At 43.8% G+C, this 19,440-nt stretch overlaps 1 protein-coding gene across 3 annotated transcripts in view; it reads right to left on the reverse strand.

The window, feature by feature from the left end:
* FES (FES proto-oncogene, tyrosine kinase) overlaps positions 1-19,440 on the reverse strand; it is a 186,668-nt gene that overhangs the window by 41,024 nt on the left and 126,204 nt on the right. For all 3 annotated transcript variants that reach the window (XM_056572038.1, XM_056572037.1, XM_056572039.1), the window contains 2 exons: positions 13,758-13,944; positions 13,158-13,235 (listed from right to left, as the gene is read on the reverse strand). In XM_056572038.1, coding sequence (XP_056428013.1) covers positions 13,158-13,235; positions 13,758-13,944 — 265 coding nt within the window. The remainder of the gene's footprint in view (positions 1-13,157; positions 13,236-13,757; positions 13,945-19,440) is intronic.

The raw sequence follows: 19,440 nt of genomic DNA on the forward strand, positions 1-19,440 counted from the left end.
TGATTAAAGCCGATGAGGCTTCCCAGGATCTTTTTAGGAGACCATCCATTTTGCGGTCTAAGGTGTCTTTAACCTCTTCAGGACGTGGGGCGTATGAATACGCCGTGCATCCCGAGTCCTTAAGGACGTAGGGCGTATGCATACGCCTGTGGGAATTCCGGTCCCCGCCGCTAGCCGGTTGGGGACCGGACCGGGATGCCTGCTAGAATCATTCAGCAGGCATCCCGGCACATCGCCGAGGGGGGTCCTGAGGCCCCCCCCCCCCCATGTCAATTCAGACAAGCGATTTTTTGCTATTCCGGGCTGATCGGGTCTCTGGTGACCCGATCACCTGGAAAATAGTGATGATTGGAGCTGTCAGTGACAGCCCCGATTATCCTGAGGGATAGGAGCGAGGTTGCAGTGCTGCGATCTCCTCCTGTCCCCTGCCATTGGTCAGAAATTAATTCTGACGAATGGCAGCGCACGACAGTGGGTTGCCATGGAAACCCCCCGCTCTGCTCACCCCTGGATGTCGGGCAGAACGGGGGGAGAAGATGGAGGCCGGTACCTGGAGGAGAAGATGCGTGGGGACCGGCAATCATCTGTGGAGATCACGGCGCAGGTAGGGAGACAACGGTGGGGGGGAGAAGGGGGCAGTAAAGCGATCTTTACTGCTGCCCTTCTAGTGGTTGCCAAACTGCAACTCCCAGCATGCCCAGACAGCCAAAGGCTGTCATGCTGGGAGTGCTGGGAGTTGTAGTTTTGCAACACCTGGAGGGTCACAGTTTGGTGACCACTGTTACAGTGGTGCCCAAACGGTAGCCCTTCAGATGTTGCCAAACTACAACTCTCAGCATGCCTAGACTGCCCAGGCATGCTGGGAGTTGTAGTTCTGTAACATCTGTCCCTTCAGATTTTGCAATTTTCATGAAAATTTTGAAAATTGCTGCTCTACTTTGAAGCCCTCTAATTTTTTCAAAAAGTTAAAATATGTCCATTTTATTATGCCAATATAAAGTGGACATATTGTATTTGTGAATCAATATAAAATGTATTTGGAATTTCCATTTTCCTTACAAGCAGAGAGCTTCAAAGTTAGAAAATTGCAAAATTTTCATGACATTTTGGGATTTTTCACCAAGAAAGGATGCAAGTAACAACAAAAATTTACCACCAAAATAAAGCAGAATATGTCACGAATAAACAATCTCAGAATCAGAATATTCGGTAAAAGCATCTTAGTTATTAATGCTTAAAGTGACGGTGGTCAGAATTGCGAAAAAGGGCTCAGTCCTTAGGGTGAAAAAGGTCTGCATCCTTAAGGGGTTAAGCTGAGCCGCATCCTCAAAATGAAAAGCGCAGTACTTTTAACAACTTTAGCAAGTTGCACATCCATTTTTGGAGGCTCACTCTACAGATTTAAATCATTGGGGTCAAAGGGGAAACGGTTGCAAAATTCTTTGGGGATCTGCAAGCGTCTCTCCGGAGCCTGCCACTCATCTGTAAGTGTTTTAATGCTATCATGAACCAAAAACTTTAGTTTTTTGAGGTTTTAGACCAACAAACATTCTGTCCTGAACGGACGTAGATTCTGGAGTATCTATTATATTCATAGCACTTCTTACAACGGTAAGTAAAATATCTGTATCTTTAGAAGAAAAATTATATTTTTTATCATTCCTCTTACAAGGTGGGTCCTAAATTTCACCCTCTTCTTCAGAGTAAGACCGGAATTTAGATCTTCATTAGAATCAGAGTGTGAGTCCAAAACAATAGCAGTTTTTTGCCTTTTGGGTGAAGTAGGTTCAGACACAGGTGTATCAGAAGTAACAGGAGCTGAAGAACTAGGCAGTGCCGTAGCTATGGCAGATTGTACTTGTTGATTTATAAGTAAATGAAGCTCATCCATAAAGGACGGAGATTCTTGGAAAACAATTCTGTCAGTGCAGACCTTACAAAGGGGTTTAGGATGGGTATCCGCTAGTACAAATGAACAAATTCCAAAATTTTTGGACTTCGATTTATATTCCTTAGAAGTTTCTTTAGAGGATTCTCTTTCTTTTGATTTCTTGGGGACATCCTTGTCTCCCTAAGTGGGAAAAGGAATACCCATAAGAATCAAAGCTATATGCTACTTCAGAGAGTAGAATATAGGGAAAAAAAAAGCAGCATAGTGCAAGCAATATCGTGCTAATTCCAAAGAAACCACTGCTAAACAAGACGCCAAGTGATACATAAGCAAAAAGTAGTATAAAAGTAAGTGAAGCCTCCTAAGGGCCAGCTACTTACAGTTAATGCCGAGCGCTCCAGATGAGCAGAGCAGGGGACAGCAGACGCATCCATGGTTCAGAGGGATGCATGATGGAACAGAGGAGCAATTTATACCCCTCCGTTCAAATTTGGTGCCCCTCCACGCCGCCATCTTGTGTGAGGGACTTCCGGTCCCCAGCCAACGCTAGAGCACGCTTGCGTCGCAACATCAGACGCTCCCCGGCAGCATGGAGCCCGGAACAGCCAGGGAGCTCCAGGGAGATCCGAGACCGGCCTTTACAGGACTCCTGCAGCATAAACCCGGACGAGCGCCGCGGCAGGCGGAAGGGACCAAGAGGCAATGACCTTAAGTAGGCACGACCCAAAGCAGCACAGTGGGTGGGAGATGCATCGTGACTGAAAACCCCTGCTGCCTGGCAGCCCCATCCGGAGCAGAAACCAGCCCACTAGAGGTAAGAACCTCACCTCTCCGTGTATGCTCCAAGGAACAGAAAACACTGAGTAGTGGAGGGGGAGGGGCCTATTTATCCTCTCTGTGTTTCCTGTTCCTATTAGAGCTACAGGCGACAATCTCATGGTGGTACTGTCATGATGATGAAGTGAAAACAAATTTGTTCTCCACCAGAGTACCCTTTTAATACATATCTGCATCCAAAATACTATATATAGGAGTTATACAGGTTTCACCAAGAGCTGCAGCCTGCACCTGATTGGCAAGGTTCCAGGATTTAGATACTATCCAATCTAATACAATATAGGGGATAGGCCATCAATGTTTAGGATGTAGATAATCAGCAGCAATGAGACTAGCCATAGTAAAGTCTGATTTCCTGTCTCTGCTCTTCCTGTTGGCTGGAGTTTCACTTAAATTACTTATTAGGAAAACAGATAAAAGAAACATCATATTTATAAAAGATTCCTTTGTTTGGAATTTGCACACAAAAGATAACCTGCTTGAGCTGTTGTAAGAAGACGAACAAGTAAAAAGTAGATGTGACATGTCTTTGTTTTGTCATGCAAAAGAGATAAGAGCAAAGAGCATATACAAATCCAACCAATAGTCCTCATAATCCAAAAGTAGGTGAAATTTACAATTATTTCTCTAAACACATCTGCAGACTAAGCTGTATGAGTTATTTTTAAGGCTAACCTCCCCTTATCTTCTAAACAAAAAGATCAGTTAACCATTAGAGGGCAGTACTCTTCTCCAGTTGTATTGCATTTTTTTCCCTAGTCAAACTATAGGCTGTTTACACCATTACTGTGCAAGATACAAATCCCTGGTGTCTGTTCAGCCCAGCAGGTTTGTTGTACATACAATTATTCAATTCAATAATTCATACAATTATTTTAAATGTGGCATCACATAAGTTCTAAATATTCTCCGGAACATCTACACAATACACAATAACAATAAGAACTTGTGCAACAATTTAACGTTAAAAAAAAACAAAAAAAAAACAACAACTATATTTAAGGTAACCACTTCTGCTTTGGAGTTTGTTAATCAAAAACCCTACAGGAAGAGTAAATAGCTGTACAGGAGTAAGAAAATGAGGAAATTGCCTTGAGTGGCATCATGAGTCATAGATGGCCTAGACGTACTAGTTGATGACTACCAGAAGCATGGGTAGGGTGACAAATGGGATTGTAGAGGGAAATTCCCATATTATGAAACAGTCAGGTACAGCACCTTGCATGCAGCTGTAACAAAACAAACAAATGAACGTCACTACTGTAACATCATATTCTAAGTTCTCTAATATGATAGATATTTAAAAAGAGAAAAAAATGTTTAAAGTGTAAAAAAAAAAAAAAAAAATTTATTGAGTCCAGCACTCAGCAATGTTTTGTTAGCCCTATACAGAATGACTGTAGCCGCTGGCTGTGCATGTGTAGTGTGCTCAATTCATTTGGGGACACTTTTTTCTATTCTAGTAAGCTCAGCGTTTGGCAATATTCGGAAGCTCCATAGAGAAATTTTTCTTCGTTCTTGAGTTCAGCACAGAAATTTTAAGAAGCCCCATAGAGAATGGCCACACATGAGCAGTGCGCTGCATTTAATTAGGGTACTAATTTCTTCTGCTCTTGTGATTTGTAGGAGCCTTAGCGGTCAGACCCCTGCCAATCAGCTTTTTATCCTTTATCTTATGAATAGGGAATAACTATTAGAGATGAGATGAGAATATGCCTTTAAAGAAGTATATATAAGGAAAACCAGTGTTCTAATAACAGCTGACCTGGTGACCAGCTCATCCTTGCATATCAAGCTATATTTTGATACCACATTTTCATCATGGCTTTTTTTCATCCCATGTTTGAGTTTTTTCAACCACTTACATTGACACTATACTTTCAACAAACTAGTACAAGCAAATGTAAGAAACTACTTCCCTATTTACATTTTTCCCTATTATTTTTACAAAGGGTTATGGGAGAAAATGCCCCCAAAATTTGTAACCCCATGGAAATACCCCATGTGTGGATGTCAAGTGCACTGCTGCGTACAGGGAGCCTCAACACCTCACAGGTGTTTGACAACTTTTTGTTAAAGTTGGCTGTGTAAATGAAGAAAAAAATATTTTTTTCACAAAAATACTGTTTTTTCCCCAAATTTTACATTTTTAAAAGGGGTAATAGGAGAAAATGACCCTAAAAATTTGTAACCCCATTACAAATACCCCATGTGTGGACATCAAGTGCTCTGCGGGCGAACTACAATGCTCAGAAGAGGAGGAGCGCCATTGAGCTTTTGGTAAGAGAATTTGTTTGGAATGGAAGTCAGGGGCCATGTGCATTTACAAAGCCCCCCCGCGGTGCCACAGAATTTAATAAGGGGTGCAGTGAGCATTTACACTCCACTGACATTTGACAGATCTTTGGAACAGTGGGCTGAGCAAATTACATTTTTTATTTTCACGGACCACTGTTCCAAAAATCTGCCAGACACCTGTGGGACGTAAATGTTCACTGCACCCCTTAATACACTTCATGAGGGGTGTAGTTTCCAAAATGGGGTCACATGTGGGGGGGGGGGGGGGGGGGGAGTCCATTGTTCTGGCACTATGGGGGCTTTGTAAACACATTAGGCCTTCAATTCCGGGCAAATTTTCTCTTCACAATGGCGCTCCTTCTCTTCTGAGCATTGTAGTTCGCCCACAGAACACTTTACATCCACATAAGAGGTATGTTCTTACTCAGAAGAAATGGGATAACAAATTTTAGGGGGCTTTTTTCCTATTTTCCCTTGTGAAATTGAAAAATTTAGGGTAACACAAGCATTTTAGTGAAAAATTATTTTTTTCTCATTTTCCCATCCGACTTTAATGAAAATTCGTCAAACACCTGTGGGGTGTTAAGGCTCACTATACTCCTTGTTACGTTCTGTGAGGGGTGTAGTTTTCAAAATGGGGTCACATGTGGGTATTTCTTTTTTTGCGTCAGAACCGCTGTAAAATCAGCCACCCCTGTGCAAATCACCAATTTAGGCCTCAAATGTACATAGTGCGCTCTCACTCCTGAGCCTTGTTGTGCGCCCGCAGAGCATTTTACGCCCACATATGGGGTATTTCCGTACTCAGGAGAAATTGCATTACAAATTTTGGGGGGCTTTTTTTCCTTTTACCTCTTGTGAAAATAAAAAGTATGGGGCAACACCAGCATGTTAGTGGAAAATAAAAAGTATGGGGGCAACACCAGCATGTTAGTGGAAATTTTTTTATACTAACAGGCTGCTGTAGCCCCCAACTTTTCCTTTTCATAAGGGGTAGAAGGAGAAAAAGCCCCCCAAAATGTGTAGTGCAATTTCTCCCGAGTACGGAAATACCCCATATGTGGCCCTAAACTGTTTCCTTGAAATATGACAGGGCTCCGAAGTGAGAGAGCGCCATTCACATTTGAGGACTAAATTAGGGATTGCATAGGGATGGACATAGGGGTATTCTACGCCAGTGATTCCCAAACAGGGTGCCTCCAGCTGTTGATAAACTCCCAGCATGCCTGGACAGTCAGTGGCTGTCAGAAAATGCTGGCAGTTATTGTTTTGCAACAGCTGGAGGCTCTGTTTTGGAAACACTGCCGTACAATACGTTTTTAATTTTTATTGGGGGGGGGGGGAGGGGGAGAGAGACAGTGGAAGGGGGCATATATGTAGTGTTTTACCCTTTATTATGTGTTAGTGTAGTGTAGTGTTTTTAGGGTACATTACCACGGGCGGAGGTTTACAGTGAGTTTCCCACTAGGAGTTTGTGCTGCGGCGAAAAATTTGCCGCAGCTCATACTTGACACAGGAAACTTACTCTAAACTCGCCAGTGTGAATGTACCCTGTGCATTCACATGGGGGGGGGGGGGGGGGGGGGCAAACCAACAGCTGTTTCAAAACTACAACTCCCAGCATGCTGAGAGTTGTACTTTTGCAACAGCTGGAGGCACACTGGTTGGAAAATCTTCAGTTAGGTTCTGTTACCTAACTCAGTATTTTCCAACCAATGTGCCTCCAACTGTTGCAAAACTACAACTCCCAGCATGTACTGATCGCCAAAGGGCATGCTGGGAGATGTAGTTATGCAACAGGTAGAGGTACGCAACTACAACTCCCAGCATGCCGAGACAGCTGTTTGGGCATCCTGGGATTTGCAGCTTTGCAACATCGGGAGGGCTACAGTTTAGAGATTACTGCACAGTGACCTCCAAACTGTGGCCCTTCAGATGTTGCAAAACTACAAATCCCAGCATGCCCAGAAAGCAAACTGCAGTGTGGGCATGTTAGGAGTTGTAGTTTTGCAAGATCTAGAGGGCCAGAGTTCAGAGACCACTGCACAGTGATCTCCAAACTGTAGCCATTCCGCTGTTGCAAAGCTGCAAATTTCAGCATGCCCAAACAGCAAACAGCTGTCTGGGCATGCTGGGAGTTATAGATTTGTAACATCTGGAGGGCTACAGTTTAGAGACCACTGTATAGTGGTCTAAACTGTAGCCCTCCAGATGTTGCTAGGCAACTCACCGGCTTCCGTAGGATCCAGGGAGATGCATCGTTGTCCTCTTCTGTCACTGATCTCCGCCGCCGATCGCCGCCTACTGCCGATGGGAAAGTGGATCTTCGGCGCCGTTCCTCCTCTGTTTCCCCGTTCTGCCCCGCCTATTGTGGGTGGGCAGAATGGGGAAACCGAAAGTTAACCCCCCCACCCCCGATCTGCCATTGGTCGTCGCTTCTAGATGACCAATAGCAGGGATAGGAGGGGTGGCACCCCTGCTACCTCACTCCTATCCCTTCAGGGGGGATTGTGGGTGCCCTGGACAACCTCGATCCCCCTTATTTTCCGGGTCACCATAGACCCGTATGACCCGGAATCAGCGCAAATAGCTGGTGTGATAGACCACAGCAGTCACTCCGGTCCCCGCCCGGCGGGGACCAAAATTCCCAAGGGCGTACAGGTACGCCCTTGGTCCTTAAGTACCAGGGAGCAAAGGCGTACCTGTACGCCCTTGGTCCTTAACAGGTTAAAGGGGTACTCCGCTGCCCCAGCATTTGGAACATTTTAATCCGAATGCTTGGAATGGGCGGTGGGTGTTGTGATGTCATGTCCACGTGCCTCGTGATGTTATGCCACGCCCCCTCAATGCAAGTCTATGGGAGGGGTGTGATGAATGCCAGACCTTCTCCCATAGTCTTGCATTGAGGGGGCGGGGCGTGATGTCAAGAGGGGGCATAGCCATGACGTCAAGACCCCTGCTTGCTCCAAGCGCTGGATGCTGCACTTGAATGAGATAGGGGGAAGGGGGTGTTTCTTAGATACCAGAAAGCTTCAAACATTAAAGGGGTTCTCCAGGAAACTAAACCCATAGCCCGTCCTTTCCCTCTCATGAACCTATTTAATTGTCTAAATATAAGTCATTAGCTACATAGATCAGTTTCCCCTCTTTGGTTGTCTCTTACATCTTACATGCATGAAGTGAGGGAATTACATTATCCAGCCATCCACTTTGTCTCTGTCTAAATCCCTCTCTGAAAGTGGCCCCCACTCTTCTGAGAGACACAGACCATATGTTCTCTTCCCTGCACTGAGGAGTCATGCTCTCTTTAGTGCTGAGAACTAGGAGGTGTGTGCAGCCTCAGCCAATCACACACTGAACCTCTCACTGCTGCTCAGAGCAGGATGATGGGGGCTGCTCTTAGAGAGTGAGCTGGCTGGCAGAGCAGAGCTGCAATGATTTCTGGGAAATGTAGGCAAGGGGAAGGAAGCATGGCAAAGAATATCAAGCAGCCAGAGAAGACAAGCATATCTGGCAGGATGGTTTACAGGGAACATATCCAGGTAGTGATCACCCTCCAATACCTCCCCTAGCTACTTGACTGACAGGTCTGGCATTGCTTAGATCATTGTGTGTGCTATTGACATTTTTACTATAGAACATTTTTGTGCAGTGCATTCTGTGGTTTTTAACTACACTGTACTCTCAATTACTATGTTGCTGGCTTTGCTACACCTACTGGACATCTGTATAACCAAGTGAAAGTTCCCCAACAAAAAGATAACCAATACAATCATAGGTAAAATGCAAACCTTTTTTTGTGTCCTATCCAGAAATGGCCATGAGAATGTTCCTTGTGACTAGAAACTTTTAAATTCATATGTATCAACTCAAGCATAAAGCATTGCAGGCCATGTAAAGGGATTGTACCAAAACAGATATTTATGATTTATCTACAGGATAGGTGATAAATGTCTGATCACCTAGGATTGCCACCACTGGGACTCCCATTGAGCAATATAATGAAGGAACCCAAATGCCATATTCCAGCCCACAGGTTTGAATAAAGCTGTGCAGTGCTGCACTATTTAAGAGATCGCAGATTATAGCTGTCAACAGCTATAGACATCAAATGGAATAGTAGAGCACAAGCTAGACTCCCCTGTCTGAGTAGATGATAAATGCCCATTGTAAAACAACTGCTTTAAAGGGGATTGAAGTGGTTATTTACCATAAAGTGATTACAATACTTACCTGGCAGACAGTAATGGACATGCTTCAGAAGGATTTGTGCTGGTCTCAGGGCTATGTGGCTGTGTTATGAGTCCACCATAAGCTGCTGCCTTGTTTATGTAAAATAGCTATTTCCTGTTGGAGTTCCCTCCCTCAACTACAAGTCCAGGCTAACTTGTTTTTAAGTGTGACTTCACTTTTCTCTCTCTCTCCCACACACATCAGCCACCCCACCAATAGTAGCACACATGGGACAATTCCCTGCAGCCCTGTGGAGAATGATCCCTCACCCCACCCAGCAGCCTTTTAACACCTGGCTAGTGATGGAATGTCTTGTGCCGCACTGCAACCTGAGAAAACCTTAGACAAAACTAATTTTGTATGCTGTTAAGAATAAACACTGTGGCAAAGATCACATAAGAATTGTGAGACCATCCATCAAATACAAGTACATACACTTTATTACCAACTACACTGTACAGACCCGTAGCACAGTCAAATAAAAAATAAATCCTGAAGTTCCCCTTTAAGTCATACTTCCTTAAGCTTACCACTAATGGAGTATTGTGAAAATTGAAGAACTCCTAGATTTCCAAGTAACTGCACTTGTACTTCAGTACTAATTCCTGGAATTTCCAGAAGGCCCATGATAAATGGCAAGATCTCGCAAATACGAAAGAGTAGACAAATTTCATAGCCCCTACAACCTAACTCCAGACCATGTAGCCCCTTCTCGCATTGTGTCACAACATTATGTATACAGCAGCACAACACATTGAAGAGAATTGCATTCTATGGGAGCAAAAATAATGAAATAACGGATTTGAGGTCTAAAACACTATAGGGTCTGGTGTGGAGCTTGTAATTATTTTGGGTGTCTGTTATTTGTATTTACTTTAGGGTCTTAACTGTGATCTGTATTTTTATAAGGGTCTGATGTAGTTTTATATTTATTCTGGGTCTGATATTTTTTTTAAGGGTCTTCACTGGGGTCTGGAATAATTTTGGGTGTGAAGAATGGATCATATGCATTATGTATTCAAAGGCATTAGTTTGGGGTGTGGCCTATATAAATATCATACGTTGAAAAATTATGTATGCATCTTATCAGAACACTTCTCTCCCTGATGCTATTGCCTAAACACTGTAAATATATGTTTATTATGTAATATTAACAATAATGTCACCAAGTTCTGTATAAAATATGTTCTGAGGATAAAGACTCACCAAGGGTTTCCTGGGAATACTGCACATTCAAAGATGTCTATCCCAATATACCGTATATGCCGGCGTATAAGATGACTGGGCGTATAAGACGACCCGCAACTTTTACAGTTAAAATATAGAGTTTGGGATATACTTGCCGTATAAGACAACCCCTCCTACCGCTATGTACAGTACCTTATAGTTCCCCCACATTAGGTCGGCAGCTCCCCCACATTAGGTCGGCAGCTCCCCCACATTAGGTCGGCAGCTCCCCCACATTAGGTCGGCAGCTCCCCCACATTAGGTCGGCAGCTCCCCCACATTAGGTCGGCAGCTCCCTCCCCCCCACAATAGTAGGCAGCTCCCCCCCCCCACAATAGTAGGCAGCTCCCTCCCACAATAGGAGGCAGCTCCCTCCCCCACAATAGTAGGCAGCTCCCCCCCACAATCGTAGGCAGCTCCCCTCCCCCAAAATAGTTGGCAGTTCCCCCACAATAGTAGGCAGCTCCCTCCCCCACAATAGTAGGCAGCTCCCTCCCCCACAATAGTAGGCAGCTCCCCCCACATTAGTAGGCAGTTCCCCCACAATAGTAGGCAGCTCCCTCCCCCACAATAGTAGGCAGCTCCCTCCCCCACAATAGTAGGCAGCTCCCTCCCCCACAATAGTAGGCAGCTCCCCCCACAGACATACAACTTCCAGCCATATAGAGTGTATGGCTGGAGGCTGTATGTCTGTGTACTGCCCCCCACAGTGTTCCGGTCACCGCTCCTCCGGCCCGGGGTCACAATCTACTGCTATGGCCTATGGACCATAGCAGCAGTCCCGGGACCGGAGGAGCGGTGATCGGAACACTGTAGATGACGCGCCGCCGGTCACTCACCAGGCCCCGGCCGCGCTCGTCCTCCTCCGGTCCTCCTGCGCCTCTATGGTTATACGCACGGGATGTCACTGACGTCCTGTGCGTACAACCATAGAGCGGTGGAGAAGCGCAGAAAGACCGGAGGAAGACCGCAGGAGGACCGGAGGAGGACGCGCCACGGGCAGGGAATGGTAAGTGACCTGCGGACATCCTTATGTCCAGAAAAGATTTTTCGGGACACAGGGATGTCCGGCATAGGAATACTTACGATTATCGTGCCTGCTCCTGTGTGCGGCTGCAGGCGGGGGCTGGCCAGAGCATGTAAAAACTAATTCATGTATACTAAAAACCAGGGTGCCTCCAGCTGTTGTGAAACTACAACTACCAGCATGCCCGGACAGCCTTTGCCAGTCCGGGCATGCTGGGAGTTGTAGTTTCACAACAGCTGGAGGCACCCTGATTTTTAAGTATACAGTTATTAGTTTGTACATGCTCTGGCCGGCCCCGCATGCAGCTGCACACAGGAGCCGACACAATAATCGTAAGTATTCCTATGCCGGACCCCAATACCCGGCGTATAAGACGACCCCCGACTTTTCAGAAGAAAATTTGGGGTTAAAAAGTCGTCTTATACGCCGGGATATACGGTAAGACCTTGTCATTCACTGATCAAATCATTACTGTCAAGCACATGATGAACAATTTATTTCTATTTTCGGTGGGTTTATCAATGGTTCACCTTTCTCTTTAAGGACAGACCACCATGCCACCTAGTAACCTGTCTGTTATATACTAGAAGGCAGTGGGTCATGCTGCAAATATAGTAATAAGTAGTATACAACATATGAGTATGTGTGATATGGTTTACACTGTCTTCTAAATGAGCAAAATTTATGTAATCCTGGAAAACCCCTTAGTTTATGAGAAAGACTTTGTTACCCAAAACCAAAGCAGATGTAAAAATAAGTCAAATAGTCAAATCATTTCAAGACCTTAGTGCAGCTCTTGACGGAAATAGCTATTTGTGTCCAATTTTACTTCATATGGCAGATGAGTACACAAATATAAGGAGCCTGACATTTCTTATCCTCACAAGCTTAAAGGGGTATTCCGCTGCTCAGCTTTTGGAACAAACTGTTCTGAACGCTGGAGCTGGTGACGTCATAGCCCCGCCCCCTCATGATGTCACACTTCACCCGCTCAATGCAAGTCTATGGGAGGGGGCGTGGCAGCCATCATGCCCCCTCCCATAGACTTGCATTGAGGGGACGGGGAGTGTAATCAAGAGGGGTGCAGGGCTATGATGTCACAAGCTCCCGGCTCCAGCGTTCAGAACAGTTTGTTCTAAACTCTGAGCAGCGGAGTACCCCTTTAGCCGTAAGCATGAAAAATCCTAAAAATACTACAAATTACGCAAATGTTATTGTTGCAATTTAAACATTTTAATGGTGAGTTTATTTTGGCAATTATATTCTCAATATATTGTGGTAGGTTCAGTTTCTGAGACAATAAAGATATACTTGTTTGTAGCTTTCTAGATTTTCTTTTCATTATTTGTGCTTGGAAAATCTACTGCGGATTTGAGTACCAGGCAATGGATTTCCCCATGTTGAGGAATTGTTCTGCATTGAAAAACCCACAAAGTAACACTCTCTGTTGAGAAGTTTGACTGCTTATGTCACTCCATTTAAGGAAGAGGGGTGAAATGTAAATTGAAATCTGATGGAAATCAGCTACAAAATCCAGTTCTATACCTCTCAGTGTAGGATATTATCTGATGCACTGATATGAGCACAGCATATTTGTTAACGTGTAATTTAAAATTGTGTAAAAAAGAAAAAAAAATTACTCACAGATATTTTTGGTCGGAAAATCCCAGAAATGTGATTCTTAATATTTTCCAGAGTATGATTAAGACTACTTTCCTTGTCCTAAAAGAAAAGAAAACAAGTTCTTGCTTATATCCAGCAAGTATTAAATCCTGTAAATTAACAAACGATAATCATATTACAATATATTGGGAGCTCAATAACTGGAGAATTTTAAGGATCATTCATGGATTTAAAAAGAAAAAAAATATCAGGATTTGGTAAATCTACATTTATTCAATAGCAATATCCAAATTGCACAGTTTAGTCATAAGACTGTTCTTATAATACCATAGAGGGTTGCAAAGGATTTTGTGGTTATCCTGTAGCATTTAATTAATACTTCAATTTCTGTGTCTGCTGCAAAAGGTAATAAAAGGCTTAACGTAGCAATTCCAATCATTCAAGAGACAGATTTGTAGCAGAAATGAATACGACTATCCCATACATCTGAATGGGGTTTGCATAAATCTATGTACATAGATGGGGGGGAGGTCTTGATTATACTTTTTTAATTTTAATGAAAACTATTAATTGTTGTAATTATTATTATTATTATATGAAAGAAACAAACAGAAAACTCACAATTGAACAAATAGATTGTCCATCATCCTGTAGCTGAAGTGCTGGAAGTGGATCATTGGTTCCAAGTTCACTTATCTTCTTTTTAAGTATCTCTCTCTGACCTTGCAGCTTGACCTTGCTACATAGAGACATATTGTACTGCACAAGGGCATCCTGAAGGGCCTGACATTTGGCCAGGAGACTTATTCTGTTGAAGACAAATTACATGATGAACAGAGCTTTCTTATTATTGTTACCATTTAATTTACAACTTATTGTCTCCTGTAATTGCATAAGCAGCATTACTACATTTATAGATAGAAAAAGACACATTTTTGTGCTGGAATATCGTTCCTAGAAACAGGCTATGTTTTATCCAAATAATATCCATGAAAGGGATTTTCCTTTCCTTTATGCAGGACAGGTGATGAGAGTCTGATTAGTTGTGGTCTGGCCCCTGGGGCACTCCATGATCACATGATTGAAGATCTTGCCCCCCTCCCTTCCCCTGGTTAAAATCGAGTGGTGGACAGCCATGTATGCCATATGCTTTCGGCTATCATTATCGGGCCCTTAGATCTGAATGGAACAGCATTCCATTCAACCAGGGGACATTCTGCAGATAGGGAATGATTGTTGTTTGTGGGAAACTGCGTCATATAGGAAGGGGACCCATTGTGACTTAGAGGTGCAGTTAGTGATGACTATGGATGGTAAAAGGTGAGCGTAGAAAAATAAATGTGAATTCAAATAGAGAAAACAGACCTGGTCGCACATCCACAACATGCACAATGATTTAATGCTTCTCAGCGACATTTATTAAACTAACAGGTCGTTAGTGTACTTTATGATCATGAGGTGCTAGCCCACTAGCCACAACAAGGCCACCTGTAAGTAGTGGGTCCCTAACATCCCTAGCATAAAATGGGCGGCGACCACCACTGCCGCAACACAAGTGCCCACAGGGAGAAAACCCACTAGCAGAGCAGACCCAATGCCACTCAAACCAGTGCCAGGGCCGCACCTCCCCACAGACACGGTGCCGCCGCAGCAATAGATGCCGCACAGCACCACACCAGTGAGAACAAGGTGTAAAAGCTTACTTACCATGTGCTCCCAGTCAGACTGGGAGGCTGCCAGGAAGGGAAGGGCCACTAGGTGGCCGTGACATGGCTAGTGGGCTTGCACTTCATGATCATAAAGTACACTAACGATCTGTTAGTTTTATAAATGTTGCTGAGAAGCATTAGATCATTGTGCATGTTGTGGATGTGCGACCAGGTCTGTTTTCCCTATTTGAATTAACAAAGTGTTTTTTACCCACCCCCCTCTTTTTTTTGTTGTTTTTACTTGGTCTGCACTCTGCCCCCCCCCCCCCCCCGAGCCCAGCCCTATGTAAATTAGCAGAAAGCTGCCCAGGGCCTCTTCCTTTCTGGCAGCCTCCCAGTCTGACTGGGAGCTAGGGGTGTGAATCGCCAATAATTTGGCGATTCGATTCGAATCGCGATACCAGGGTGGCGATTCGATATATCACAATATATCGTGATACTGTTATGTTGGCGATATATCACGATATTCCCTATTAAAAGCTTGGGAAAACGTATTCTAGCTGAGAAAGAACAAGATCCCGCGAGAGTTGTCCTGTGAGTGCGTACGTTCTCCTTCCTGTTTGTTCTGAGTCTGTAGTCTCGCGGTAGCAGCCTGCGAGTGGGACAGAGCTGATAACAGGTACACTGCCAACTAGTGGTCAGGAGTTTAAGTGTTATAAAAAAAATAAGACAGAAATAGGACTGTGACTCAGTGAGTGAAATACAGTAAATGTTAATTATAATAATTTATAAAAAAAAATCGATTCTCAGAATTTTAAAATCTATTCAGTATCGCGGAACAAAAAAATCTCGATAATCGCGCGAATCGATTTTTTCTTACATCCCTACTGGGAGCACATGGTAAGTGAGCTTTTACACCTTGTTCACACTGGTGTGGTGCTGTGCGGCGTCCATTGCTGCCACGGCACCGTGTCTATGGGGGGGTCGCGGCCCTGGGACTGGTTTGAGTGGCATTGGGGCTGCTCTGCCATTGAATCATTCCCCCTGTGGGCACTGGTGTCACAGCAGTGGTGGTCGGCCCAGTGCTACGCCATTTTATGTCACCACATACTTATACTACTTATAGGTGGCCATGACGTAGCTAGTGGGCTTGCACTGCAAGATCATAAAGTACACTAACGACCTGTTAGTTTTATAAATGTTGCTGAGAAGCATTAGATCATTGTGCATGTTGTGGATGTGCAACCATGTCTGTTTTCTCTATTTGAATATAGAAAAATAAATGCATAAAACTAGGAGACCAATGTAATTACATAATACATTCCACATTATCCCTTTGCTACAACATCACTGTGCTTGTACTGTTACATTATTATATGCGGTATCCCACTATTATGACATTACTATTTGCATGTTTTTTGAACTGTACTTTAATGTCAGTGTGTGCATTCTCTTAGCCGTGCACAAAAATAAACAGCAAATTAACTTTAAAGCAGTGCACACACAAATAAAATATTATATTATAATGTATATTTCAATCTTTAAGCTAAATAACATAAAATTAAAACTATTGAAAATGCTCACAATAGAGCATCATCCTACAGAACAAGAGGGGGCAACTAGGTACACCCTCAAGTGGGCACATTAATAAAAAAGGTAAAGAATCACACAATTATGAGGAAGTTGTCCGTATGTGATGGAACCCATGGGGCTTTGAGGGGGCACATGTATATGTTATTGGCATCATTCATCCATCTCCTTCGTCTGGTATGCTCATGCCATTTGCTCATGTTTGTTGTTCCTGCCTTTTAGTCAGTGTCTCTGAATCACATAGAAACAAGCTTCACTCACGAGATCCTTAGCATGAGATCCTTAGCACTTCTGGACACCAGCATGTGTAAAATACAAAAGCTTTATTTCTTTCTTCAATATAAAAACATGATAGGGGTACATATTGTGGTAAAAACAGACCAGATCTCTGAATCACATATTTGATATTGTTGTAGTGTTATGTACCTTCAGTGAACATTGGCACTCAATTAGGGATAGCTTGTAGCACCTGTATGTTATTTATTGTTTATATCAATGGCTGCAATGATTAATCAACGTCATCGACAATAATCGATAACAATAATTGTTGTCAAAGATTTCCATTATCAATTAATCGCTCACCGAATGTCGTCTTATGATTCTCTATAGAAGTGGAAAGGAGGCCGAGCCAGAATCAGGCTGCAAACAGCACAGACCTTGAGGGCCAGACTGACCCCGGAAGGAAAACAAAGTGCTTGACTGCCACACACACCATAGGAAAGGAATGTTACAGGACCTGAAAGGGTTACTGTATTGTATGTATCCATCACACAGTGTCTTTATCCTGTCAGCATTTAATGTTATCTCTTTGCTCGGAATGTAGCCGCGAAGGTTAATTAACCATATTAGGACTTCCTATTCTTACATGTGTTATGGCTTTCTCGATCATCTGTCTCTCCCATGAATTCCCTCAGAAACCTCCGTATACCTAATATTATAGGCTAGAGATGATACCAAATATTTGAGTGACGGAAGGAGGGGTGCAACCCCCCCCCCCTATATTATGTGCTTACGGACTACTGAATAAGCTAGAGTGAATTTGACCAGACAAACTGTTGTTACGTGTTATTTCTGGTAGATTCATTCTCCTGGATCCAGATAAAGACTTAAATCAAGCTAACCACCGAAGTTCGGTACCAGGGGTACCTAGATAAGATCAGATCTCCTTACAATCTGGGGGCTCGTCCGGGATCGAGAAAGTCATCCCAGGATCCGTATGAGGGATATCTGTTTTATCCTCTGTCTGATCCGAGGGCACTGACAGCGTCTCGATCCAAGTAAGTAGAACCATTTACTTAGAAACTTCGGGGGGTTGCTGTGTCTGGGGCACAGAGTGTCAGGGACACAATAGACAAAGGCTCAGGGAGTCATTGGTGATTATAAGAGGTGCTCCGGGAGCCCCATATCACCTTAGTCAGAGATAAGTGCACTTAAAACTAAAAGAAGCTGTTCGGGGAACAGAAGGTTACAAGCTTGATTTAACTCTTATATATATGTAGTTTGTAATAATAAGAAATTTTAGAAATGATTAGATCATTTGTTTGTGTGAGACATTGACCGGGTGGTAAGTGTACGGTCAAATCTCACTGTGATTTTTTTTGTACTAACATCATTGACTGTGTAAAATTGCATGCGTTGTGGAGAGCAGCAAGACGCCCCACCCCTCTGGCTAGGAGAGAATCTGTTGACCCAGAGACCGGTGAACGCAAGTGGTGGCTCAAAACAGAACTAGTCGATAGGGGTTTTGGGAGAGTGAGCAAATATTAAGACACGAGTCCGCTGACAGGAATTGTCGGAACCTTTGCGGTTCAGTACAGGCAGTCCTGACAGTGATTGTATGATCACACTCCAAAACCAAACATACTAACATGATAGCAAAAGGCTCTAAAACTAAGTACCCTAAACCAGAGCCAGGGGAAACTTGCAAATGTTATGTAACCCGTGTTAGTCCAAATAAACTATTACCTGATCAATCCATGGGTAGACGATTTAGCAGGCTGGACTGAGGTAATGGATGCTGCAGATCCATTCCCCAGAGACGGTGACAATAGTGTGTATCATATGGATATGGTCAAAGGACTATGTCTGGGTGATAAGGCAGCCTGGCCGCATTTCGATGCGAACCCTTCCTGGGACATGGATTATATGTCCAAGGGAGGGGAACAGTGGCTAGAAATAGCCCCCCATTGGTATTATGCAGGTAATAAGAAAAGGAATAAGAACCACAGCTGTCCCAAAGATGATAGGTCCCTTCATGAGATAGAACGGGAAATAAGTTTGAAAGGGAGAGACCAGAAATTTCCACCACCACCCCCTTCACCGTATAACAGACCCCCTCCAGTAGTGCCTCAGTACCCAGTGTTGACTCCAGATGAAGAAGATGCAGTCACAGCAGTCATAACTAGGAGAGCTCCCCAGCCACAACCTTTAGCAGGAGGGAGGGGAGCTGCAGGAAGAGATAAGGACGCTGGTGCTCAAGGAGTTACTAGTGGGGGGGTCCAGAACCGCAGTATGTCTGATAAACAAGAAGCAAGTGAAGAAGTTAAAATGTTTGCCCCTTTTCTAACAGCAGGACAGCATCTTATAAAAAGCCCATAGATCTAGAGACCATTGACAGGGAATACATTACAGATCACACTTTCAGCATTATACCTGAGTGCCCCGTGAGTCTTCTTGGGAGAGATCTGTTTGTAAAGCTGGGATTGCAGCTCACAGTTGAAAACAACGGTATCAGTATATACTCTGATGCTTTGCCCATTGTAACTCCACTGATTTTTACAAACATACAGGAACACCCAGAGCTAGGGGACATAGACCCATCACTGTGGGCAAATGGGGACTATGACACAGGGCTCATTGATTGCACACCATACAAAGCTACCCTAAAGGGAAGGCAGTACACCTGTATATCAGAAACAATACTCCCTTTCAAGAGAAAAACTTGATGGACTTAGGACAATGATAGAAGAATTCCTTAAAAAGGAATCCTGGAAGAGGTGATTTCACCCTACAGCACGCCCGTCAATCCAGTGACAAAGGCAGATGGTACTACCCGCTTTGTACAG

The sequence above is a fragment of the Hyla sarda genome, chromosome 4, assembly GCF_029499605.1.
Source record: "Hyla sarda isolate aHylSar1 chromosome 4, aHylSar1.hap1, whole genome shotgun sequence".
In the NCBI taxonomy this organism is placed as follows: domain Eukaryota; kingdom Metazoa; phylum Chordata; class Amphibia; order Anura; family Hylidae; genus Hyla; species Hyla sarda.